A 26,591-nucleotide genomic window follows, 5' to 3' on the forward strand; every position below is an offset into this window, starting at 1 on the left:
TTTAGAAGATCTGAATAACTCAATTAACGTCTGTTATAATACATATAATATAGAACCTTATAACCAAAAATATGAAATCACAATTTCAAGCACCCGTGGAACAGTTATAAAAACTGACCACATATGATGACATAAGCAGTTTTTTTTTTTTTTTTAAGATTTTATTTATTTATTTGACAGAGATCACAAGTAGGCAGAGAGGCAGGCAGAAAGAGGGGAGGAAGCAGGCTCCCCGCTGAGAAGAGAGCCCGATGTGGGGCTCAATCCTAGGACCCCGAGATCATGACCTGAGCTGAAGGCAGAGGCTTTAACCCATTGAGCCACCCAGGCGCCCCTAAAGAGTGTTTTAAATGACAAATGGTGAACTATACCATGTCCTATTCATAGATAGCAAAATTCAATACTGCAAAGCTGAAAGACTAATCTCTAAGTTATCTATGTATTTATTAAAATCCCAATCATATTTGTTTTTTTGGAATTTGATTAAATTAAAATTTACACGAGAGAGAGGAAAGGACCAAGAATAGCTCAAAAAATTCTGAAGAACAACATAGGAAGATTTGATCATATCAAGATTATGACAAAACTAGTGACTTGATAACTATTATATTGGTAGAGGAATAGTAAACAGATCAACCAACTAGAAAACCCAGAGCAAGAACCCCATATGTAGTAAGCCTTGACACATGTCACATGTATCATTAGTATCAAGGGAGGAGGACAAACAGCAGAAATAATATAATAAAAAATACATGTGCTTAAGGGCATCAGAGAGCTGAAAAGTAGGGAGGAAGCACCAGGGCAAGATCTGGAGAAGGAAAGGTCTAGAGAGTGACCCCAGGATTTAGGGCCTCTTTTCCCAGGGGTAGCTGCTAATTCTGGATGAGGCAGCTGAGAGCCCGAGGGAGTGGGGCTCTAGTGAACCACCACCATTTTGCACCAGGAGTGAAGGCATGCCCAAAGAAACAGGTGCACGCAGGGCCGGTAGCTCAGTCCGTTAGCCATCAGAAAGCTAAAATGAAAAACAGTGGCAAATGACAGGAACTTTCAGACATAACTGGTGGGAATGTACACTGTAATGTTCAGTTTGGAAAATACTTTTTGCCTTATCTACTAAAGTTGAAGATACCTGTCCCCTATGTGCCTGCGATTCTACTCCTGGGTATATAAACGACAGAAACGTGTGCCTGTGTATACCAAGAGATAATTATCTGAATATTCATAGGAACATTATTTGTAATTACCCCATACTGGAAACACATGAGAAGTCTATAAACAATAGAACAGTGGTATTTTCATGCAACAGAATACTATACAGCAGTGAATGAATTATAGATGAATAAATTATATAAAATGTATAAACCTTACAAAACTACAATCTTGAGCAAAAGAAGCTAGACACAAAAGTTTATATAAAAGTTCAAAACATGCCATCTGATTCCCTTTGTATGAAAGTTAAACGTAAGTTAAAATGTAACCATAGGGTTCAGGGATACATATTAAAGTATTAAAACTAAAGAGAACAGCAAAGAAGTAACACTCTTCAAGAACAGCGATACCTGCTGGGGGAGGGGCACCATGACGGTTTCTGTGGTCTTGGCATTGGTTCTTGACCAATGGTCCTTGGTCACCACCTTGACCAAGATAGACACAAGATGCCTTATGATAAATCAGCGTGCTATACATTTTGAATTTGTGTATTTTTCTTTATATGTGTGTGTGTGTATATATATATATACATATATATATATATACACACACACACACAGAGAAAAAATATTCCTGAAGAAATAGAAATATTCCTGAAGAAAATACAATAATACAACCAATAAAGGAAATGAGTGAGCTGACTACATTAAGATTAAAGCTCTTCCATAAGCAACAAAGCAAAGAGAGAAGCCATGTGCTGCGTATAACGGGCAAACAGTACTAAGGAGAATATGTTAAAAAGGTGTATGTGCCAATTAAAAAAGGACACCACCATTGGGGGTTGGAGTGAGGGGGAGAACAGGCAAGGGTGGGAAAAGGTAACCCACACTGAAAACCATCTCTCTGGCTGAGAACCGTGTGAAACATGGTTGGGGACAGTCAGACAATGGACTAGATGGTGGTCTAAATAAGTGAATTAAAGCCATGTGTACCAACGTTAAAAAAAAAAAAAATCTCAACAACAATGCTGAGGGAAGGAAAAAAAAACACAGTGAAAAATAAAATCATCTAAATATAATTTACAAGCATGAGTAATATTAAGCAGCCAATATTACATACTGTTTAATGACATATACCTACGGGGTAAAAAAGTGAAAAAATATGCATGGTGCCAACTTGAAGCCAGTGACTTTTGGGGAGGGAGAGAAATGGATCCGAAGTTATGTAAGGACTTTTTAATTGCATCTGTATCATTTTATTTCTGTGAAGATAAATATTTAAAGCAAGTAAGTTCTCTAGAATTTCATGCTCTCTTGTGTCACGGAAATAGTTTCTAAAAACAAAATCCACTTCCTTAGCTCTTCTCACTCTTTTTCTTACACGAAACTGTGTTTAGAACCCTCGGTATTGGTTCACGATCAACACTGATGCTGTGGCACCAGCTTACACTAAGAGGAGCTTAAGAGACAGCCCTATGAATTCTAGTATTTGGTTTCCTGGAGGGATATTATTGTGCATGGAACTTACTCCCTCCCACAACATCTCCTTGTGAAGGTGCAGGAGGAGCTCAGTACGAAGAGAAGCTAACTTGTTTTAAAGATAAATTAACCTTCTAATAGGCTATGATTACCTCCTTTTGTAACTGCTAAGAGATGCCTGACTACATTGGTGAACTACTGTTAGGACAGGTACCTGGTTCTGTCACTGGCATTTTAATTCTTAATCTTACCATCCATTCCCTACTGTCCTTTCATCCAGACTTTTCAGGTAATTTATTTTATCCAATCTTGTATGCATATTTGTAGACACATGTGTGCTAATATATAGCCACAAAGGGAAATTTTCATGAATTTTATTGTATAGAATTTACAACTTCTGGTCATCAAAAGACACTATTAATAATGGGCAATCTGCAAAGTAGATGTTTGCAGTGCATATGACAAAAGGCCCACATTCAAAGACTATAAGGAACTCATATAAATCAGTAAGAAAATGATAGATAATCCAAAAGAAAAATGGACAGAGATGGCAAGTGGCAGAGCTAAAATTCCAATTTGAAATCTTTATTTTTTTTGAAGATTTTATTTATTTATTTGAGAGAGAAAGAGAGAGACATAGCGCATAAGCGAGGGTGGGGTTAAGGGAGAAGCAGACTCTTCACTGAGCACGGAGCCCCATGTGGGCTAATCCCAGGACACCTGGGTGGCTCGGTCCATTAAGTACCCAACTCCTGATTTCAGCTCAGGTCATTGTCTCAGGGTCAGGAGACTGAGCCCCACAGTGGGATTCTCCCTCCTGCTTCCTCTACCCCTCTCCCCGTTCTCTCTTTCTTTAAAAAAAAAAAAAAAAAAAAAAAAAGATTATTACACAGATTATACCATATAGGTTTCATGTAGGCTTTGGAGGATTTCTAATATGCAGGTACACAAGGAGTGTCCCTGTGTGCCCGCTTCCCCTCGCCCTTGCCAGCACCAAGCGTAGGTCTTGGTTCTAACTCATAAATGGTAATCGGAAAACTTCTTCCTAGCTTCCTTCAAGCCATCTGAGCAGAGAGGTGGAAGAACATGATAACAAGGAAGCAGAAAGCCTAAAGGATGAAAGGGGAAGGGGCTTAAAAAGGGGCAGGTGGCTAAAAATGAATAAAGGAATGAGGAAATGGGGAAAAGAGTTAAAAATATTAAAAAAAAAAAAAAAGTGGGACGTCTTTCAGGAAGATCCTTGGTAATCAGGCCATGAACCCAAGCCGAGTTTGCCCAAGGCTGAGGAGCATGAGGAAGGTTCTGGATTCATAACTTAAGATCAATACAGGACGTGAGGGCCAGTCCAACCGAGAGTGGATGTCATAAGCTCAGCTCTTGCTTTTAACTACTTTTAAGTCTCCTACAGATCTTCCCCTGGGGCTGGAATTTTTTTCTCAATTTTTAGTCACTTCCTCACCAATGCTGAATTTTATATGAAGAAAATTCCCAAAACTCACTGGAAGTTTTTAGAGCAGAACAAAGTACAGGTTTCACACTTTTAAGAAAAATGTTCAGACTTTGGCTGTAGCCGAATAACTTCAAAATGGATTCATTTTTAAAACCCAGCAGAAGAGAAATAGGTGAAGGAAATGCATATTTTAGACTATTTGTTTTAACATAGTTCAAAATCCAATGAGCAACAGGGGAACGCTGAACCACCAGAAAAGGCTCTCTGGCTGGTCTACCATCATCGGTGAGAATAATAAGGACTTAGAAGCAGGGGAGGGCATTTTAATTCCTTCTTGCAAGGGCAGGATTGTCATGTGACCTCCATGCTCTTGGATGTGTTAATGGTTTCCTTTGCTTTTCCTCTAAACTTGTCTCTTACTTCTGGAAGACACTGTGAAGGAGGGGAAACAAGCTGGTCTGAAAGCACCTGGCTTCAGGCCTTGGGTGACCCTGCCCATGGGCCTTCATCTCTCCATTTTTCCACTTCGCTGTTAGACGGCATTACCAACAAACCCGATCATCTCACCTCCCCAGCATGACAGCGGGCAAAATTCAGACAAATGATGGTTTAAGACAGTTTTGACCAGGCATAAAGTGCTGAGATATTATAAATGCTTATTCACGCCTTTGATTGATTGATTGATTTTTTAAATCAGTGGAGCCACTCCAAGAATCATGATTCAAGAATACATGTTCATGGAAAGCCATGTTGGAGGAACGCTTGGGGTGTCGGAACCATCTCGATGTTTTATTAAAACTAAGCCATAATGGGTTTGTAACCATTTCAAAAGGATTAACTTAAGTTAGAAGTGCCCATTCAGAAAGGAAGTGGAGGAGAAAAGGCCTACCTAAGTCTGAGATTCTATAAAGAGCATAGTCTGTAAGGCAGCCCCTGAGTCAAGATCTGAGAAATTATTGTTGTATTAGTCCTCCAATATTCGTGTAACAGAAAATCAGAAAAATCAAGATTAAAAGACAGAGTGTGGAGAGATGCTGATAAGCCTGAATGTGTTATGGGGCTGCCTCCATGTGTGTTCCAGCTTTTAGAGGTGCCGAAGTAGTAACATAGGCACAGAAGTATTACAGGGGCACAGTGGGCTCCAGGCTAATGTGTTATCGCAGGGAAAATAACACAGCAAAGGGAATAGGAAAATAACACAGCAAAGGGAATGGGCAAATCGATCGAGCTCGAAGATCCTGATCAAAGATCCTGATCAGTCTCACTCTAATGATTTATGTTCCTCCCTGGGGAAAAAAAAAATTAAGAAATTCCTTCCCCAAACCCTAGAAAGGTTGAGAATCTAGAAAGACAAAAGCAGATCTACATAAAAACCTTGATGAGTAATACATAAAAGTTTTAGAGGTATGAAAAGCAAAAGCAATCATCCAAAGTCCTTCAGAGGGTTTTGCCTGAGGCCTGCGGTGCATTTTCCAGAGTTCTCTGGGACAGGAAAGGCGGCCGTTGGCAGCCATGCCCAGGTGTTTCTCACAAGCATACACCATGGCAGGTACCACAACAAGGTCTGCTTTGGGTTCAAGTGATGACCATCAGCTTTCAAAACCAAGAACAAAAGGTTTCAAGAGTTTGTTTCAGTTTTGTCTCACCCAAACCAGAAAATCTGGGGACGGTGGAATTCTCTACAGTTCTGAATTTCCTAACGTGTTAAGGAAATGGAGAGGCAATGGCATTTTCATCTATCAGTTCAAGTGAAGAAAAAAAGAATGTGACTACAACCCAACATTAAAAAATACTTTTGACGAAAAATGAAACAAGATGGGATCGGGATGGGAGGGAGACAAACCAAAAGAAACTCTTTTTTTTTTTTTTTTAAGATTTTATTTATTTATTTGACAGACAGAGATCACAAGTAGGCAGAGAGGCAGGCAGAGAGAGGGGAAAGGAAGCAGGCTCGCTGCCAAGTGGAGAGCCTAATGTGGGGCTCGATCCCAGGACCCTGGGACCATGACCCGGGCCGAAGGCAGAGGCTTTAACCCACTGAGCCACTCAGGCGCCCCCATAAGAGACTTTTAATCTCACAAAACAAACTGAGGGTTGCTAGGGGGAGGGGGTAGGGAGAGGGTGGTGGGGTTATGGACACTGGGGAGAGTATGTGCTATGGTGAGTGCTGAGAAGTGTGTAAGCCTGACGATTCATAGACGTGTACCCCCGGGGCGAATAATATATTATGTGTTAATAAAAAAATACTTTTGACAGTGTTCCCTAATTACCAACAGTGATGGCTGTGGTCAACATGGACGAAGTAATTAACGGGCAGCATTGTTCTTACTATGCTGAAGATCACCTAAAATATTACCAAAAGGCTTGACTTAAGGTCTAAGAAAAGAGCACCACGAAATGACTTTTACCTCATAGAATTACAAGGGAGGCTTTGAAAATATTCACAAGGGACCTGGGAGTCCTGATAAAAAAGATAACACATGATCTTAATTTGTGGCACAAAGAACCACCAAAGAATCAATGAAACTGGCAAAATATTTTTAGATGTACATAATGCCTATATATTGAATGGCAAATTACTGTGGAGACTTTAGTTATGATACCTGATCATCAAAACAATGTCATCTTTATCTAGTTAATATACAATACTTTTATACAAAAACCAGATATCCACGAGCAATGTTGGGTGAAAGGTGGGATAATCTGTGATGTCCAGATGATTGAAGGGCTGGGTTGATGTGGTAGAATTAGATGAAGGGCTACCCAGGGAACTCACTTCCTTTTCTCTTTTGTAAATTTTAAAGTAAATTAATGAGCACTGAATCACAATATATATGTCTTTCTAGATATAATGTACTTGTTTTGTATAAAATGTGTTATCAACAAACACTTCTGTATCTCCAGCTATAATGTAAACAGTGACATAAGAAATAAAACGATGTGTTCTTTTGAAAAATGTCTTAAATTTTACTTTACTGGACAGCAAACTAAAGCAGAGAGATCATGACGTATCTAAGGCCTCCCTTTCGCCTGACTCTCTATTCTAACAAAAGGATCTATCTCTTAGGAGGTCCTTCTGGGCAAAGCTAATTTTAGGATTCATTTTTGAAATGAAACCTCTTTAGATACTCGGGTACCTAGCACATAGTAGAAAAGCCCTCAAAACATTCTGTCTCTTGATTCAACTTCCGAAGATAGCAGAAACGTCTTATTCCGTTCCCCAGATACACAGGATATTCAAAACACTACATTCAAGAATGAGGAACAACAAATGAACACGGGAATAAAGACAGAAATACATACAGATAGACCATAGCTAAAATTCTTACGGTAACTGCTTAACTTAGATTTTGGTAACTGATTGCTACAGATTTTAGCTTGCAGGCAGGCAGTTTACATTACAACTATAGAGGGCAAATGGCTGATAAAACACTCTTATAATTTCTTTGACTCAAAAGCCCATATACCTGCACCCCTAGAAGGATTCTGACATGAAGGAATAGGTAACTTGCTTCTACGCGGGGTATCGCTTCCCGGACTCTTTATCAACCCTGCATACAAAAGAAATTGCAAATGTATTTTGATAGAGATATTAATACTTTCAGAAAAAAGAAAATATTTAAAAGGACTGGAAACCAGAATTCTTCTGTATCAAAAAACGTGTAGAATTAAAAGTACATTTGAATATGCCCGATTATATTTTAATGAGCTGTTGGAGATAGCTCATTTCCTTCTCCTCTGTTTTCTATCCTATTAAGACGGATATTTAATACATACTGTTGGCATGTCTGTGTGCAATTTCTGCCTCTAACAGGTTAACAGGGATCTTTCTATTCCTCCAACAGACACAAGCTGAATTTCAGCTCAAAGCGAGTTTTCTGTGCCCCTGTGTTATCCTCCATAGTCAACTCTGACTCATTATCAAGACTCTACCGTCTTCAAAATCCGTATTTATACCTGCTAGGTTTTCAGGTAATGGGGAGAAGATGACAGTATTGAATCTGTTCTCCAGACAGGCCTATCAAGGATAATTTTTTCAATCATTCACCGTTCAGGAGAGACAAAATGATGCCACAGCCTATGGGATTCTGTAAGAGCAGAATGGCCACGTCACCAAGACACTTCTTGGCTCCACAATGAACTGATCTAGAGCCCAGCTGCAAAGTCGCTCACATTTGCCAAGAGAGGTTTTGAGTACTCTTTGGGGCCCACCCAACGCACAAACAATGATTTAAACAAAATGAAAACAAAACAAAACAGGCTGACTCACTCCAACACTCCCAGCTCCATCCTGTAGGACGAGGGCTAGAAAATGACGTGAGGGTTAGCCTAGGGATTTCTATGTTATTTTCATTTTCAGAGTGTCTACACGGTGGTAAGAGTATCAAATAGGGTCTAATTAAACCTCAACACACAGACCTGCTCATACCACCGACAAAAGAGTTTACTGTTCTGATTATGTGCTACCACAGGGTTATCTTTACTAAGGAAAAAAGTCCCCAACTCAGTAGTCAAAAAGCAATGAAATCAGTTTACCCCATGTTCCACACCCTACATCCTCTTATTTATTGGTGTCAGATATTGAAATAAGAATCCAATGCCTGTCCAAAGAGCACTCACCTCATTGTCCGACTCCACGAGAACTTGGTCATATTCACTAAGCGCTACTAGAAACATGATAGAGGTGACATTTTCAAAGCAGTGTATCCATTTTCTTCTCTCTGACCTTTGGCCCCCTACATCGACCATTCTGTAAGGTTAACAATATTCATATTAATAGCATATAAAGAAAAAAGGATCAATATACACACAGCTTTACTTACACACTTAAGGAAAACACTCTCTAAAGAGAATGGCCATCCAACTCAATTCAATTAATATTTCTGGTGAACATCTACTAACTTTCTGTTCCCTAACAATCTAAGTCAAGACATTCTGGGTAATTAATAATTGTGGTTATAAGAATGTTATCTGATTAGTGAAAATGGCAACTTTGTAAAAAAAAAAAAAAAAATCTTGTGCCAGGTCAAGCAAACTGGTATTTTACTTCATTGTGCACAGAAAAATCAGAAACAAAATATGCTTTATTTGTGATAAGTTCTAATGGCAAGTACTAACGTCAGTTTCTTTTTCTGTAAAATGAGAATGAAGATCCTTGTGTATTTCTCAAGGATGCTAGAAAGGACTGCAAACACATTTAAAAGATACAAGATGCTACATATTTCAATATGGGTACGTGTGATGCTTCAACAAAATGCAAGCAGAACTCCGCTGATACGTTATCCATGGGGTATTCTGACTTGTTTTCTCCTTCCGATACTGGCAATAATCTGGGACAGGTCCAGTCACTGGACCGGTATCATGGTGCAAATGGCCTCATGCAAACAAACTTTCTAACCTGCTAAGAAGCAAAGTGTGTGAAACATCAAATGCTTCCAGAGGCCATCACTTGAACTCTTTCAAGGATTTGTTTTTAACATGTCAACGATGTGCTGACTTCCTGGTTAGGAACCAATGCTGACATCAATTAATGTGAGTTTCAATGTTTATATGAAAATATCAAGCCGCAGCTGGCACTGAAGCCAAGTTTCCTCAAAAGGTTCAATCCATATCTTGGCTAAAACGTCCACAGTGGTTGCGGGGTAAAATACTTTCAGAGAATGAGAGGCGGTCTCTCTGAGCATTTGCTGAAAACTGAAGTTATTCCTGGTCTTTCCCTGCCTTAAATGCAAACTAAGAAATCAAGGATCTTCTAGTTTTTAGTGACTGCTTCTAAAAGTTCTTTAAAGCACAGAAGAGACTTCTAAGGGGCAAAGCAACAGATTCAGGGAGACCTATGAATGATGGACATCAAAACTAGAACTCTTAAGTCTTTAGAAATATCAAATTCTAGTTCTTCCTTCATGCCAAGTGAAGAATTCATTACTCATTTATATGAAATCCTCATTCTATAAAATCCTGTCACCCTGAGCCCTATAAGATGCTTTCGATGATGGCAGGAAATTATTCTTCTGAGTCATTACTTTTACAGTAGTGGCAAAAAAGTGTCCTTTAAGCTAGTGAGCAAAATGTAGTAAAAACAAGACGTAAGAGTAACCTTGTTTCAGAATTCACTATCAATTGTAAAACAAAGAAGTGATGAAAATCTCTATGAAATGCTCTATATCTTCTGAAAATATTCTGCAGGACAGTTTTATAAGCGGTAGGAAACTTGGGTGTTCCAAATTGAAGATCTCCAAATGCTATGGACTCAAAGCTTATGTAATCCAGCATGCTGGAGCTACAAGGAACCTTGGTGATCATCTAATGCAACCATTTTAGAGATGGACAAAGAATGAGGTTCAGAAATATTTCTAAAATGCCACCTGCTTTCCAGATATATCCATTAGAGTGGCATATGGTGGCCAGACCTGAATCCAGGGGTGGAGACTGATTAGAATAAATCCCAGAGTGCTTTGAGGGCCTGCTCATCTGAACCACATGGCAGTTACCCACTGGGAGTCACATGACTCCTATATCACATCCCTCTAGTGAACGTAATTGTCTTCAATGGGATAGGCTCCCCCAGAGAACTCAACCCTCTATGCTCAAAGACATATATTCACATGGCCTCACTTCTCAAAGCACAATGTGGTTTGTATTCTAGAAGTATAACAGAGTGTTTGTATAGTAAGAGATCAAATGAAAGCATATTGGTATTATTTATTTTTTCTCTTCTTAAAAAACATTAAAATACTTTTGAACAGCAGCAGAATTCTTCATTCTATTTTCCTATATAAATTTGGACTGGGATAATCAATCCATTTTCAAAATTACCTATTTTGAAAAATTACAAGGAAGTTATTTCAGGAATATAAAACATCCCATATCGTTCTTGTTACTGAAGAATTCTGCATTGGTACCAGTAGACTTGAAGGAGTCTACTTTTGTCAAAAGCTTTTGACAACATATATTTTCTGTTCTTAGTAGGGGCGTAAGGTCATTCATATCTTACACAAATCTAAAGATATATCCATTGTCCTCACAATTAAAAAGTTACTCAAAGAATAGTCAGGACCAACGTTTAAGTGACTGATTTTGTTCAACCACCAGCAAATTTCAGATTTCACTGATTTCTTGGTGACTGAATTTGAAATGAGAAACCTGCCCATACATCTTTCCTCTGTTTCCTCTTTCTGGAACATATTACTTCATTTGTGTATCTCATGATAATAATTGGTCTGCAGATTGTTTCAAAGTCTACACATGATTTTAGTATTTGTAGAGTTCCCCAAATGTACTAGTCAAGGCACAGGAGCTGGGAGGTGGGTTTAACGGACTCAGTTACTACCTGAAAATGACACTTTGTAAGTCAAAGGGGTATTCGATGATCCCTGTGGTGGGGACTCGAACTCTAAGCACATCTTGCTGCGTAGGCAGGTAGGCGGGGTCAGCAACGCGGTCCAAGTCATTAAGATAGCTGGAGGAGGGAAGACACAACGAGAATGTTAGGACACCATCATGCCAAATCTGCCTCTGGAAATGGAAGGGCAAAACTAAATCCTAAAAGAGAGGTGGCGAAGAGGAAGGGAAATATCAGAAAGGGGTAGAGCAATCTGGAAAGTTGAGAGATAAAGTCAACTTTCCACTGGCCACAGCAAGGTAACCCATCTATGGATTGCCTGGTTCACAGGCTTTCTCGTTTCTTCCCTATCATTTGGAACCCATATACAAAGTAGAGGGGGAAAGGAAAAGAAATGAAAGGAGTCTTCTATTTTCTGCTTATTTAGCAGGTCTGGTGGGTAAAGCCAGAGTTCAAAGCAAACAGATTATGAATTACGGACAGAACTTTTATTTGTGTATTTGTATAAATAAACAGTTAACAGAGTGATACATAAGGTCAGAATCTTTTTTTTTTTTTTTTTTTTAACAGAATATCAGAGTGCTTTTCTCTGGAATGTATTTCCTTATTCCCCTAAGAGAGGTCAGCAGCATACCATGTCCTAAATTCTGTCCAAAGCTAAGTCATTTGTGATTAATGTGAAGCCACAATTTTTGAGGTTTCTGGTTACTGAGCTAACAATGTCTAAGGTCAGATATTCCCAGTGTTTAGAGTTACCACACCTAAACTTCAAATTTATCTGCTTCTATGATACTTCTCCATTCCTTTAAAAAAACAAACAACAAATCCTTTTCATTTTGAAATAATTTTTTAACTAACAAGAAGTCGCAAAATATTCCAGAGAATTCTCCTGTACCCTTCCCCCAGTTTACCCCCGATAATACCTTACATACAATGAGGTATTACCAAAACCAAGAAACTGGCATTGATCCAATACTATTGACTCAAATACAATCTATTTAGATTTCACTAGTTCTTATACACACACACACACACACACACACACACACACACACACACACATTTTTGGGGCGTTTATATAGTACTGTGAAATTTTATCACATGTCAAGATTCATACAATACCCACCACAATCAGGATACAGAACGGTTCTGTCACCACGAAGAAAGTGTCCTGTGCACTGCCTCTCCTGAGCTTAACCCCTGGCAACCACACGTATGTTCTCCATCAGAGTAATTCTGTCATCTCAAAAGCGTTATGTTCCATTTACTTTTCACTCTCTCAAATTGCAAACCAATATTTTGCAACTTTGAGAATGACCTGGTTTGACAGAATTAATGACAAACAGGTGAAAAGGACCACTCTGCAAGGCATCCTAATGATTCCAAAGGCTTGCTACGCTCCCCTTGGCCCTGGACAGGATGCGGCACAGGTATGGTTTCAAAGCATACAGCTACGAAGGGTATACACTAAGTAACTAACATATTCATTAAGACTTAAAGAAAAGGTGGCCCCATGAATAGAATCAGAGGGGACTAGAATCTCAACACCTTTATGCCCACAAAACAAAACAGTGAGTTCTGAGGTACACACAGGAAATGTCTAGTGTGGCGTATGTTGTTAACTCAGCAAGAGTACAAATATTCAGTCGATGTGACCTACCTATGGGAAGGGTTTTGTCTTGACCAGCATTATTTTTGCCTTAGAACCTGAAAGAGTGCCTGGAGGACAGTACTTAATGAATATTTGTTGGATGGGTAGATGGATTTCCTATGCTGGTATTTAGTCTTTGCATTATTTAAATACCATTGTTACTAGCGGCGTCTCCATGTTACTTATATTATTAAATTTGAAATTGGGTGTTGACAAGAAATATTGCATTAATTCTCTAAGATTCATGGATCATAAAATAGTAGAGCTAAGTGGTTTTAACAAAGACATAAAACTACTGCATTTTTGGAGGTCTATCAAATTCTTTGAGACAAAAAAAAGGATCACCTTGGAAATTCCTAATGCAAAGTAACAAATTAATTAGTATTCTAGTGGCCTTACCCCAAACACATCAATTATTCTCTAGCTGGCAATTAGCTCTCTACTGACTGATAGGAACAAGCCTGATATCTTGAATTACTATAAAAAAATGGCTGGAGGATGAAGACAGGGAGGCTGGGACAATACTGGTGTGAGAGGCAGGAAGAAAAATGGATGGGATCCAAAATGTTAGTCAATATCTTGGCATGGTCTTGGAGGTATCTGATGGGCTTAACAAGCCCTTGTTCTGGGATCTGGTTTGTACTGTGTCTCATTCTACAGATAAACCAGCTCAACACACCATAAATACAAAATCAACTGGCAAGTCTGTAGCCATGGGGTTTTCTGATTTACCAATTCCCTGATTTGAAAAACTTGAAATGAATGTACATTTTGAAACCCACAAGACCACCATTTATTTAACTACTATATATAAAAATCAAGTCAGAGGAATGAGAGAACTTCTAGTTTCCATGGGCAAGCTGGCCCAGAAACATGCTGCCCAGTCAACCATGTCCGCTCATGTGCTACAACTCACAGAGGTCAAACGGGGTGGTTCAAGCCTGCACACATGGCGCTGTCATGTTCTGCAGTAAAGAGAAATCATGGCTTTCTGGTACTCGAAGGTGAACTCAATAGACTACCCCAAGTACGAATGTGTCTTTGCAGAGGAGAACTTTGAGAATCATCACAGAAAGTGGGAAATCACAGCACGGCCCATGATGGAACAAGAGAGAATCAGGGTGCTGTTTCCGTGACCAAAAGCACTTAGAAGGACTTAGTGACTCCCCTAAAAATGTGGCCTATGGTATCTCTCCATGAACCAAGGGCACTACTGCAATATCAGCTGAATATCTAGAGTGTTCAGACTTGCATACTTTTCCTTCTTCGCCTTTCCTTTGCTCCTTTTCAACATCAGCACAGTCCGCAAAGAGGAATGACAACCTTGCAACAAGGAACTTAAACGGAGCACTAACGTGCTACTTGCCACACTCTACTCTGTTCACTGTACAAATTGTACAGCAAGGAAAGGACTATCGAAGATGTTCCATGCATTTCTCCAGTTCTCGCTTGGCATTCTTTTTGCTTTGTCTCAGAGGGTGGTGGGGAGAGAAAGGCTCACTTTAATCTGGAGTATTAAAGTTGTATTAATCCAGCTCCCCGAAAGGAAAAAGCTGAAAGGAGTGGGACTGAGGTCCGCTAGTTGTACCGCACGTCATCTAGAACCCAACCTAAGGCAAAGGCCACGCACCTCCAAAACAAGGCAAGAAGAACAAAATGAGAAAACACAACCAACCACCCAAAAGACGTGTAAGTGATTGTCTCCCGAAGGAAGGTCTGGGTGTCTCAGTAGCTGCACCAGGACTGGGTTGTGGACGATTTGTTGAGCAGGGGAAATGTGGGTGCAATGGAGTCCTGCATTTTTCGCTCTGGGGAGTGGCCAGCGTGGAGAGCTTCTCCCCACCTAAGTCCCATCTATGTGGCCCCCTTGCTCTGGGCTCACCGCACCTTCTGCATTTGACATTGGCTTAGGGGAAACAGCCACTCCTGTTCCTGTAGAAATGTGGCACAGAGTGGTAGGACCGGCACGTCCTTTCGTGTTGATTCTTGTCACATTCTAAGAAAAGGTAATAGAAGAGTCTCTGAATGGAACCGTGCTTTCCATTGAAGCATCTGATATTCTGAAGAGAAACTTGGATGGGCTATGGGGGAGGGGGGCTTGCAGTGGATTATTCCATTCATTTAACCTTTTACAAAGAAACACCAAGGTCTGAACAAATTTATACTGCAGAGTAAATTCAGAGAGTTAATTATAGCTATAATTTGTTTTGTAGGAATGATTCTGAGTGGCTGCTGAGGTCATTCTCAGGGTGTTGCTATGGTGACAGGCACAAGGTACATTTCCAAGGCGATGTATGTGTCACAAGTGGCCGGCAGTAGCTCTCTCCTGATGTCAGGGAGAGAAATCTCCCTGGTCTACCTGGGACTTATTTAACTGTCTAGGAGACAAGGCATGTTTAAGAGTGTGCTAGAAAATGGGAGGTTTAGTTGATGAATCTGTACTCGAATCCATCCATGGGGACTGAATAACTTGCTGCTGCTTTGAGACTTTTGTAATTGATAACCTGGTAACTGATTAAAAAAAAACCCCTCAGTATTTTCCCACATGTGTTTGCCCAGTCAGGACTCTCTCACACTCGGTGGAGTCAGGGACCATGAGTACCTTTGTTTGTGTTTGGTCACCAACACTCAGCTGAGGGCCTAGAACACAGCAGGTGCTCAACCCGTGACCCAAATTAAGATAATTTTGTAGAAAATGTGGTAGTGGTTATGACGGCAGGTTATACCTTCTAGAAGAAAATAGAGGAGTAAGGGGCTTGCTAGCTACCTGCCTTTATGTAATTACCTCGCTGGGCTATTACTGGCCTGATTATGTAAGAACTAAATTCTGAATTTAAATGCCTCTGACGAATGTAGAGACGACAGAGAGAGGAAAGGCATCTTTTAACTTCATTTAGCAGATATGCTTCCTGCTCTTCCGGGGGTCCTGGCCCCAGAATGAAATAATTTGTCTGTTTCATGCTCGTCAATATCAAGCTTTCAGGCCTTGGAATTCCCCCTAGCCCTGGGCAAATGGAAAAAAAACCGTATTGACAGGCAATTCTGACATACTCTCTTTAATGGAAGAAACAGGTTTCTGATGGTTTTCAGTGAAAAGCAAGGCAACAGGAAAATTCATGTAGTAAGATTTCAATCGTTGCTTTCCTATCGCGAGAAAACTGCAGGGTCATCTAGAACTCACGATACATTTTGACTACGACGTTCTCATAGGTGCTAAGGCTCTGGGCGAGATTCCCCACGATACAATCCCTGTCTGCAAAGGACTCTACCAACGTGTGGCAAAAAAAGGGTTATATGAGAAGGAGAAATGGTAAAGTTCATTAGGGGTAGAAAGAACATCTGTATATTTTGGACAGAGTCATTTTCTGGGAACTTGTTTGAACTGTCTCTAATCCTTGGTGATGATCCACAAAACATCCTTCTGTAGTATGAGTGATTTGATTAAGGAAATCGTGCTCATTAGTTTACAATTACACCTTGTACCTGCTAACTTCCTTATATATTTAACTTCAGGGTTACCTCTGGCTATAGACAAAATAAGAAATTAAGAAATGGGATATAATTATTTTAAATGGTTAAAAATATATGAGAGAAGCTTAAATGTCACCAAAGTAAAAGGTCCAATCAAATGAATTATGGCATTTTCTCTCTTGAATATGTTTAAAAAAAAAATCCAATTAAGGGCACCTGGGTGGCTTAGTTGGTTAAGCAACCAACTCTTGATTTCAGCTCAGGTCATGATCTCAGGGTGGTGAGATGGAGCCCAGTGTTGAGCTCGGAGCTCAGTGTGGAGGCTGCTTATGATTCTTTCTCCCCTTCGGCCTCTGCCCCTCCCCCTTCCCTCCCCTCCTCCCCCTTCCCTCCCCTCCTCCCCCTTTCAAAAAATTCTAACTGCTCCTCTCTTTTGATAGTTGTTTCTCAATAACAGTTTTAAATACATCTTCCAATTTAATTTATGCTCCAGTCTGACATGTAACTGTGACGGCCTATTTAGCCAGAGGGATTCCATCTTGGGTTAAACAGTGATTTTGTTCTTTATGCAGTAAAACTTAAACTGACCCTGCGCATCCTCCCCACCCCCCACCCCCCGCCGGGACTTACTTAAAAGCAAGCCCAGGAAACCAGTCCCAGGTAACAAAGTCCAAATACAAGGGTGGGTCAGGCCAGGTAGAGGTATGCAATCAGTGGGGGCACATACTGTCTCCTTAGCTACCAAGGAGTATGGGCCCCCACCTTTTGGGCACCAATTCTGACCAATGTGATAGGCTAGTTCAAATAGCTACTAGGGTAACTTGTAGTTCAACTGGCCACCCGTGTGTGACCTAGCATGACTGTGCAGCTTTCTCTGTGTGTTACAATCTCATTGGCCACCTGTGTGTGGCCAGGCCCAACCACATGGCCCTTGCCCATTAAAAGTTAGTTGGTAAGGCAGTGGGGGCTCGAGCTCTCTGTAAGAGGCATGGCCCCGGGCTGGTGGGTTTGATTCTTGATGCTTGGTGCGGAATAAAGCTTTGCTTGACCTTCGCTTTGCATCAGTCTCGCTCCCATTATTGGGGGACCTTTCAGTAATGAGAACTTATTCTTGTTTGAAACATCTTTTTAAAATTAAAGAGAAGGGATGACTGGGCGGCTCGGTTGGTTAAGCCTGCCAACTCTTGGTTTCTGCTCAGGTCATGATCTCAGAGTCCTGGGATCTAGCCACGTGTTGGCTCCCTGCTCAGACGGGAGTCTGCTTGTCTCCCTCTCCCTCTGCCTCTCCCCCAGCTCCCTCCCTCCCTCTCTCTCTCTCAAATAAGTAAAGCTTTTAAAAAAAATGAAAGAAAAAAAAATCCCACCACCTATGACTGGAAGGGTAACTGAAATCTACACCAAGAATAGCGCAGAAATTAGAAATATAGTGGGTTGTTTTTCTTTTTTTTTGGATGAAAGAAACATGAATGAAATTCAGAGATGACTCAGCAGGTAAACTATATCACATTACAGCTGTGGTTAAAAAAAAAAAAAGTAATAAGTTATAGGCATACAACCCTCAGCAATTACACCAAAAGGGGGAAAGTACCTGTGGGTGGTAAGTGAAAAAAGAAATCTCTGACATTTGGTATAAATCCAACCAAACATAGTAAGATAAAGGAATAGCGCCTTGGAGTAGTCAGCGGAGCTCACTATGGGGCGGTGGTGCGGGTGCGTGTGGGGCTCCTCGACTCTTGCACAAGGGCCTCCTGTTGAGAAGCTGTATTTATGACAGATTTGCAGCCCAAGTCAGAGACTGAAATGAAGTTCTGGCACAGAAAATGACTCTGGGTAGAATTTCACATTTTTAATTATTGAAAAGAAGGTTAGAAAAACTAGGTCAGCTTCATTAAAAATCCTAAGAAGACCTCATTGTAAGAGGAACAGTCTTGGGGGAGTTGAAAGCTAGATCACGCCATGAGATCTTATTTGGCACGTGGAAGCTAAGGAGAAGTCAGAAACACACGGTTCCTGTACAGGAAACCATGTGACCACAAGGATTCAAAGGCAAAAAGGAAAGGAAATTGTCAAAGTAGACTTTAAAAACACAAAACAAAACACACCAACACCCCCCCCCCCCCCCCCCAAAAAAAAAACTGGAGGGAAGTACCCACTCTGTAAACCTGCCATTCTGAGGGGAGAGCCAAGTACAGGCTCTGTGCCAAGAGCCCTCCAAGTCCCTCCCTCCTCTGGCAGATCCTGTGGCTGAAAGGAGCCTGGTTGGTAATCTGGTTAGGCTGGTTAGCTGCGCGGGATTACTCATTACACAAACACTTCCGTCCCCTGAAGAGCTCATGTTGCAGAGGGCCAACCTTGACTTTCCTCCTTCCTTTCTAACACCTGGCACAACCATGATCAGAGCTCAAGAAAACACAGCCATCTATTGCAGGGATTTGGGTCTTAAAACGTTATTTGTTTTCAATACAAAATTCCAGATTTAAAACAAAGATCACCCAGTGGCAGCAAGCAGGTGTCACTGTCACAGTTTGTGACAACGACTCATGGGAGACTATTCTGTGGGACAAAAGAGAACTCTAAGGAATCCTGCATCAAAATGATCCTTTGCGGGACAGCTGGATGGCTCAGTTGGTTAAGCCACTGCCTTCGGCTCAGGTCATGATCCCAGAGTCCTGGGATCGAGTCCCGCATCGGGCTCCTTGCTCAGTGGGGAGCCTGCTTCTCTCTCTGCCTCTGCCTGCTACTCTGCCTGCTTGTGTTCTCTCTCTCTCTGACAAATAAATAAATAAAATCTTAAAAAAAAATGATCCTTTGCCAAAGAACTTAAACCAACCTAGAAAAGCAGATTTGTAAAAGTAAATTAAATAGCTCATAAAAAGGTCCTATCACTGCATTTGTTACAGATTTTCAGATTCTTGGGCATCTTGTATATGGATAGGTGATCAGAATGTTTCACATAAAGGGATTGCCAGTGTCAAACGGGGAACGGGCCGGGCAACAGTGTGTCTGCAAGACAGACACGAGAGCCAGGGCCAGGCGTGGGTCCCAGAGACAGACTCTCAAGTCTGTTGCTTAAACAGATAAATTGACCTTACAATTAAAAACAAAAGCAAAACGAGACAAGAGAGAGACAGAGAGGAAGAGAGGGAGAAAAAGGAAGGAAGAGGCCTTTTTCAATTTGCTCATTTGGCTTTGCACTTTGCTAACTTGTCTTTTATAGGATAACTTTCAAACCTGTGACTGATTTTGATACAATTTTTACACTTCTGAAACATACCAAGAAACATCAGGAAACTGCTTCTTATCCCTGCCTGCCTGTCCTGAAATGTAATGGCAGTGTTTAATTCAGTTAATTTACACAAATTCATTGCAAAACTGTTATATGTGAAAGCTGATGCACTATGTGTGCTGGAGGGAGAGGGTTGGCACAGGGAGCTGGTACAAAATACTTAAAATATATATATTCTGTGCCTTGAGGGACATCAGGCTACCTGGGAAACAAAGATAGCACAGATGAATCAATTAAGAAATAATTAAGTGCAAAATTGTCAGCTGCTAACTATGAATGCAATAAGAAAAGAGAGATGATTATGAACCTTAGTCACTAGAGAATAGTGTGGAGAAGTGGGGGGTGAGTTACGCCATGCAGATGAAATGGGATTTGAACAGGTAGAAAGGGAGAGAGAAGATGGGGAGAAATTAGGAAAGACACAGAATTTATTTACTTCCTCATTACTCACTCTTTCCTTCAATTACATTCTCTGAAAGTCTACACTGAGAGCTAGGCACTTTGCAGACACCAGTAGGAACCATAAAATAAGGGAAAAAAGATGTGAGTCTTGTCCTCCAGGAGCTTGTACTCTGGCAGTGGAAATGAACATACTATAAATAACTATACTATAATGCAGACACGATGTGGGTCATCAGAGAGGCTCCGGGGACCGCAGCCAAGCGTGAGCCGTGAGAAAGAAGGCTGCTGATTAAAGCAGGTGTCTCCATGTCATCTTCCCTTAACTTGAGTACTGGTTCCGTAGGATCAAAACTTTCATTCCGACAAGGATGATTAGGTCCGAGGAGCTCCTCATGCTAAACTACTTGAATTCATCACAGATCAAAATTCAGTTCATTACTTTATTTACATCAAGATGCCAGAGTGATAATGAAGAAACCCATCAGGGTCAGCCAGAGTCAAAAGACTGCCTGGCAGGCAGGGAGTCAAAACAGAGGAACCCAAACGACCTGAAGGATTATATGTGGACAGCAAGGCTCCTGGGCTCACTCGTGACTGGAGGTAGGGTTATCTTCAGGTCACACACATGCTCTCTTAGACCCCTTACAAAATCCTGTCACTCCTACTCTTGGTTCCATTGATGGTTCAACCCTACTACACTCTCCTTTACCAGCTGCATGAGGCACTACAATGAGGCAAAAGGCAAGACGTGTAAGACAGATCAGCTCAACCAGCGCTTCTGGTCATCTATACGAGCTTTCATTGAGACATTGTTTGCAGGGCACTTAGAGGCAGTGACGCGGAATATAAGATAGAGTTCTCTGGTGCTCGCTTCTATCAAGCTTTGTTGTGCAAAGCAATACATATGGAGTCCCACGGAAGGAATACAGGCCAACATTCCCCGCGTACTCTCAACTTCAGCTCAGGGTAACTCTTGAGCACTGGGGTCCTAAGGTAAGCTCTGCCTAAATGGAATTGGAAGCAGGACACCATTGCCTTTGAACGTTCAGTCTTCTTCTATATGAACGATTTGCCCTTTTTGGTGGTGGTGGTGGTGAGAGGGAACAGACAGTAAATATTCTAGGCTTTGTGGGCCATTCAGTCTCTGTTGCAACTCTTCAACTCTGCCATTGGGTGTAAAACCAGCCATAGACAATATGCAAACAAATGAGCATGGCTGTGTTCCAATAAAACTTTATTTATAAAAACAGGCAGCAGGCTGAATTTGGCCCGTGGGTTTGCCAATCCCTGTTCTGTAGTAACAGCAGCCCTGGTCTCAAGTGGGGACAATGCCATCCTGGGTGGACCCACTTGCAGGAGGCACAGATGCTTAGCCAAAACGTGAGCAGGCAGCAAAGGGACAACGTGAAGCGTGTCACGCACAGCCACTATGCCCTTCAGGTAGAGTGAATGAATGGGAGACAGGTGCCCTTTCCCTACTACATCTCCTAATGAAGGTTAGAGTGTTAAAGCATATCCAAGTCTTATCTTATTATCTCTAAAGCGCCAAGCATTCCGAACAAGGAATAATAAAGACCGGCATGTGAGAATCATCAGAGTTCACTGTGGAAGACAAATACAGGGTTTTTTGTTTGTTTTGTTTGTTTTATTCTTGCAAAAGGTTATTAGGAGATACGGCTCATTAGATAACAAAACAGAACAAAAATAGAAGTAAATATGTCACTCAAGAGAAAAAAAATGACACTCTATTGTCACTCTTAAAAAAAAACAAACACATTCAAGATCAATGCCGTCTTTCGAGCTGAAGACAGCATTTTTAGTCATTTACCCATGTACAGAATAATGTCTTTGTTCATTTCATTTTCAGGTAAATTTCGGGGTGCCAGATTTTCACTGGACTGCATAGGATAATGGTTTCTCAGATAAGGTCAGTCTACTGTAATATATCACAGGATTTCAGAATTTAAAAGAGAAATTAGAGATTACAGATTGCACACCAGAGTCTGACGCAAGTGAGATTCACTCAGTGAAAGGCCCAGAGGTGAAGAGTGGTAGAGGGAATTCCATCAAAGCCTAACCTTGACCCAGTGTTCTCTTGACCAGACAATGGTCTTGTCTGCCTCCAGAAGTCTGCAGTAGGCTTACACTTCCTATTTATCATCAGATAAAAAAGACAGTCAGGATGGCTGTGAGAGTCAGAGGAAATGCTAGACATCCAATATTTGGCTCATCAAGTAGGGGACTTTTAGCAAGAAATCTCTTCAAGAACTCAGCTCTAGATCAGGCGGATGGGCTAAATCTACCTCTGAAATTCCTTTTGCATTTTCAAATTCAACATTCAAATTCCTTGTGCATTTTCAAGATTTTTTTTTTTAATTTATTTGACACAGAGAGAGAGAGAGGTCACAAGTAGGCAGAGAGGCAGGAGGGGGGCGGGGAGCAGGCTCCCCGCTGAGCAGGGAGCCCGATGTGGGGCTCGATCCCAGGATCCTGGGATCATGACCTGAGCCGAAGGCAGAGGCTTAACCCACTGAGACACCCAGGTGCCCCCCTTGTGCATTTTTAAATTAAATTAAAAATTTAAGCATGAGGTTAAAAGTCAACTCTAACAGGGTTTATGCCCCAAAGCCAACTTATATGTGTATTTTGGATTTATGGGCTATGGAACATATGGAAATTTCAAGAAGGTGTCTGATCTGCTGAACTCCTTGGAGGGAATTTCAGACAAGTGAGATTAGGGATTATTTGGTCTCTTAAGGTGAACACAGAGCAGTCTTTGCCAAAAGCCTGCAGTGAGGACTTTTCTCACTATGTGCCAGTGTGATTGAGATTTGTGTTCTCTGGCTAATGTCAGGGAGCTTTTGGTACTGTAGGCAGTGAACTCATTTGACCTGATGTTTCAGTATATTAAAGCAGGTGGTGGACCCCAGAAAAAAAAAAGTAAATCTACAGCCATCTGTTTATTGTGTTCTTTATCTAAAGATATTCAGAACCCTCAGGCTTTTTTTAAAATCAACAACAAAAAAAAATTAATAAAGGAATTTATAAAATTCTCCAGCATCTTAGCATGCTTTTTATTCTTTTAATAAATAAAATTGGAAGACTATATCAAATTAAAGCCAATTGCAAACTTCTCCCAAACTGCTTCTGCATCACCTGGACTTCTCCCATCTCCTTGCTTCTGTGCTGCCTGTCCTCTGAGCCATCTGATTGCTTATTATGATCAGTGAGTTGGCTAATCAAAGTAGAAAAAGGGAAGCTCAAATGATTTTGTTGTATCCTTCTTATTGGTTCTAGTTTGACTGCAGCAAAAAGTTAATGGATAGAGTATGGGGGAAAACGGTTGAGATTATAGGCTAAAATAAAGAAATAATAATTCTGAATTATTTGTGATTTAGAACATCTTCCATGGTGTATGAATAACTTACGTGTGGCTAAACACGGCAAACTTTCTGGATGATAATCAAAACCCTGTTAGGTTTGTTTTCCAATAATTCTTTTTTTTTAAAGATTTTACTTATTTATTTGACAGGCAGGGATCACAAGTAGGCAGAGAGGCAGGAGGCAGGCAGAGAGAGAGAGGTGGAAGCAGGCTCCCTGCTGAGCAGAAAGCCCAATGCAGGGCTCGATCCCAGAACCCTGGGATCATGACCCGAGGCGAAGGCAGAGGCTTTATTCCACTGAGCCTCCCAGATGCCTCTGTTTTCCAATAATTCTATATAATTTTCCCTCTTGATCTTGTACATAGGGAGGTACCTTTAGGCAACATTTATAAAGATTAATGAATAATTTGCATCTTTCCTGGTAAGTGATTTACCTACTCACAGATATCTTTCTATTAGTCTATCATCTATTTATCTAACTATGGTCAATTTTCTACCTACCTATGTCTCACCCATCCATCCAACCTCTGTAAAGTATTTCACAGTGATTAAAAGCTTGGGCTCTAGAGACAGAAATCTGATTTCAACTCCTACTCCTATCACTTACTAACTGTGTGACTTTAAACAAGTGACTCAACCTCTCTGAGAACTGGTTTCCTCTATTGTTGATGCGGATGATGGGAAATATCTATCACTTTAGGTCGCTTTGAGGATTAAACGAAATAATGCACGTAGATGACTAAGTATAGAATCTAACATAAAGGAAGTGTTCAGCAAACAGGGGCTACAATGGTAACAGAACTTTCCAGAACCCAGACCTTCAAAAACAGCAGAAAAACAAAACAAAACAAAACCAAAAACAAACCTTGAATACTTCCAGCTCTGAAACTGCATAGTTCATCTAAAATGACACCTACATCAGGGTCACTGAAATCAAGGGAAGTATCCATCTATTATTCTGGGAACAATCATTTGTGAAGGTCAAATGTGAGCAGTCCTTATCAGGTTTTGAGGGGAGAGACCCTTTAGCAGGGACTATCAGAGACTCGCCCCCTGGATAGGGTCTTAAAGGATGAACAGGAGTTCAGCAGATAGAAAAGAAGAAGAGAGACATGCTTTGCCTTTGCTCTCAGCATCCCTGGCAAGTGGCCAGCACTGACTCTCGGCACCAGCTGGGTCCCAGAGAGAACAGCAATGGTGCTGTGAGTTCTGAGTAGAGGTGCGTGGCAGGCCCCACTTCTCACCCTGCTAACGATGACCAAAGTCCATGTCCCCTGGATCCCAACTGAACGAACCACAAGTAGAGACAGCACTCAGAGAAGTTGGTCCTGAGTTCAGAAAGAGTTCTGTAAGGTGATGGCATCATATAAGAAATCAGGTCCAGGATGCCTGGGTGGCTCAGTGAGTTAAGCCCCTGCCTTCGGCTCAGGTCATGATCTCAGGGTCCTGGGATCGAGTCCCACATCGGGCTGCCTGCTCAGCAGGGAGCCTGCTTCCCTCTCTCTCTCTGTCTCCCTCTCTTCCTATTTGGGATCTCTCTCCCTTCCTCTGTCAAATAAATAAGTAAAATATTAAAAAAAAAAAAAAAGAAATCAGGTCCAGAATATCAAGGAAGTATTGTTGCTTTTAATTATTCAGACAGAACAACAACGAAGACCTACTGGAAGTAGAGGAGGGAGCTAAAATGCTAAAGATATACCAGTAGGGTGCATGCAAAAAATCAGGAAAGAGGTAACAGCTATCCTGACTACAGAGAAAAGAATGACTTGAATCATGTGTACTTCATAATTCCTCTGTGAAAATGAGGCCATTACTGGGACTCAGTGGTATTCAAGATGTGGAGCCTAGATCCTCCTCGGTGCTCTTCCTACAGTCCCCAGAGCGTCTGGTGGGGCAACACGACAGAGAGAGAGAGAGAGAGAGAGAGATAGAGATGGAATGCAGCAGCAGGTGGGTAAATCCAACATACCACGGGTCTAATCCTTGTGCTGGGAGGGTTTTCCTAACTAAGGAAAAGTGCCCTGGACTAACTGGGGAAGACTAAGGGGTCTCTAATACTCAGTGGGATCAAAGGCGGGCCAGCCAGGTGCTGGGCAGTGGTCTATAAAGAGAGCTAAAACATCTTGGGAAGAGACCAGAAACAGGGGCCAAGTTAACTCAGGTTCTTACATACAACTCCTTATATAACTGGTAGCAATATATTGGTTATACTCCCCCCTTGAAGCATACAGTCTTCCAGAGAAAATAAAGGGGGGTGGGAACCCCAAACAAAAGACCAAACACCTCCCTACATTTCCTGTAGCTAAAGTGACCAAAGGTTCCTGCTCAGCCAGGATCCCCAGCTTATGCTTTTTATTTCAGCCTCATTATTTTTTTTTCCTTTTTAAAAATATTATTTATTTATTTATTTATTAACATTTAATGTATTATTAGCCCCAGGGGTACAGGTCTTTGAATTGCCACAGCCTCATTATTAATAACAACTCATTCCTTCTCAAAATGTCCTGGTTCGAATGATAAATTCTATGGTCACCATTTATTTTGTCTACGCAACAAGTTATTCTAACAAAAAGATCAAAACATATGCCTTTCAGCAGAAAATTTATTAAAGGGTAATCAAATAGCACCAGCCGAGGAAAGAAACTTCTATTTCACGAAAGAATACCAATGTGGACTGACTGAGAAAAGTGGAAAAATCCCTCTTTTATAAACCCTAAGGGAATTATTAAATCATACAAGACATCAAATGGAAGTAAAGCCATTAAGTAAGAGTTGATGGGGAGCCAGAGAATCACCCAGTGACAAAGTATCACCACGCGGATGGCTTTTGGAGGCAGGAAGAAAAATGTAGCTTTATAATGGAGGGACATCAGTGCCTAATACCGTGGTGAGCCTCACCATCACTAGCGATGAGCAAACAACATCATTTTGAGTGCATTCTCCTCACATTTAACTTGAATCTAATTGAATCTTTAAATG

At 41.0% G+C, this 26,591-nt stretch overlaps 1 protein-coding gene across 1 annotated transcript in view; it reads right to left on the reverse strand.

Annotated features, from left to right (window-relative positions):
- LOC116873043 (guanine nucleotide-binding protein G(q) subunit alpha) overlaps positions 1-26,591 on the reverse strand; it is a 300,399-nt gene that overhangs the window by 63,474 nt on the left and 210,334 nt on the right. The window contains exons 4-5 of the mRNA XM_032866683.1: positions 11,408-11,536; positions 8,698-8,827 (exon numbers count right to left, since the gene is read on the reverse strand). Coding sequence (XP_032722574.1) covers positions 8,698-8,827; positions 11,408-11,536 — 259 coding nt within the window. The remainder of the gene's footprint in view (positions 1-8,697; positions 8,828-11,407; positions 11,537-26,591) is intronic.

The sequence above is a fragment of the Lontra canadensis genome, unplaced genomic scaffold, assembly GCF_010015895.1.
Source record: "Lontra canadensis isolate GAN:19392208 unplaced genomic scaffold, GSC_riverotter_1.0 scaffold31, whole genome shotgun sequence".
Lineage (NCBI taxonomy): Eukaryota > Metazoa > Chordata > Mammalia > Carnivora > Mustelidae > Lontra > Lontra canadensis.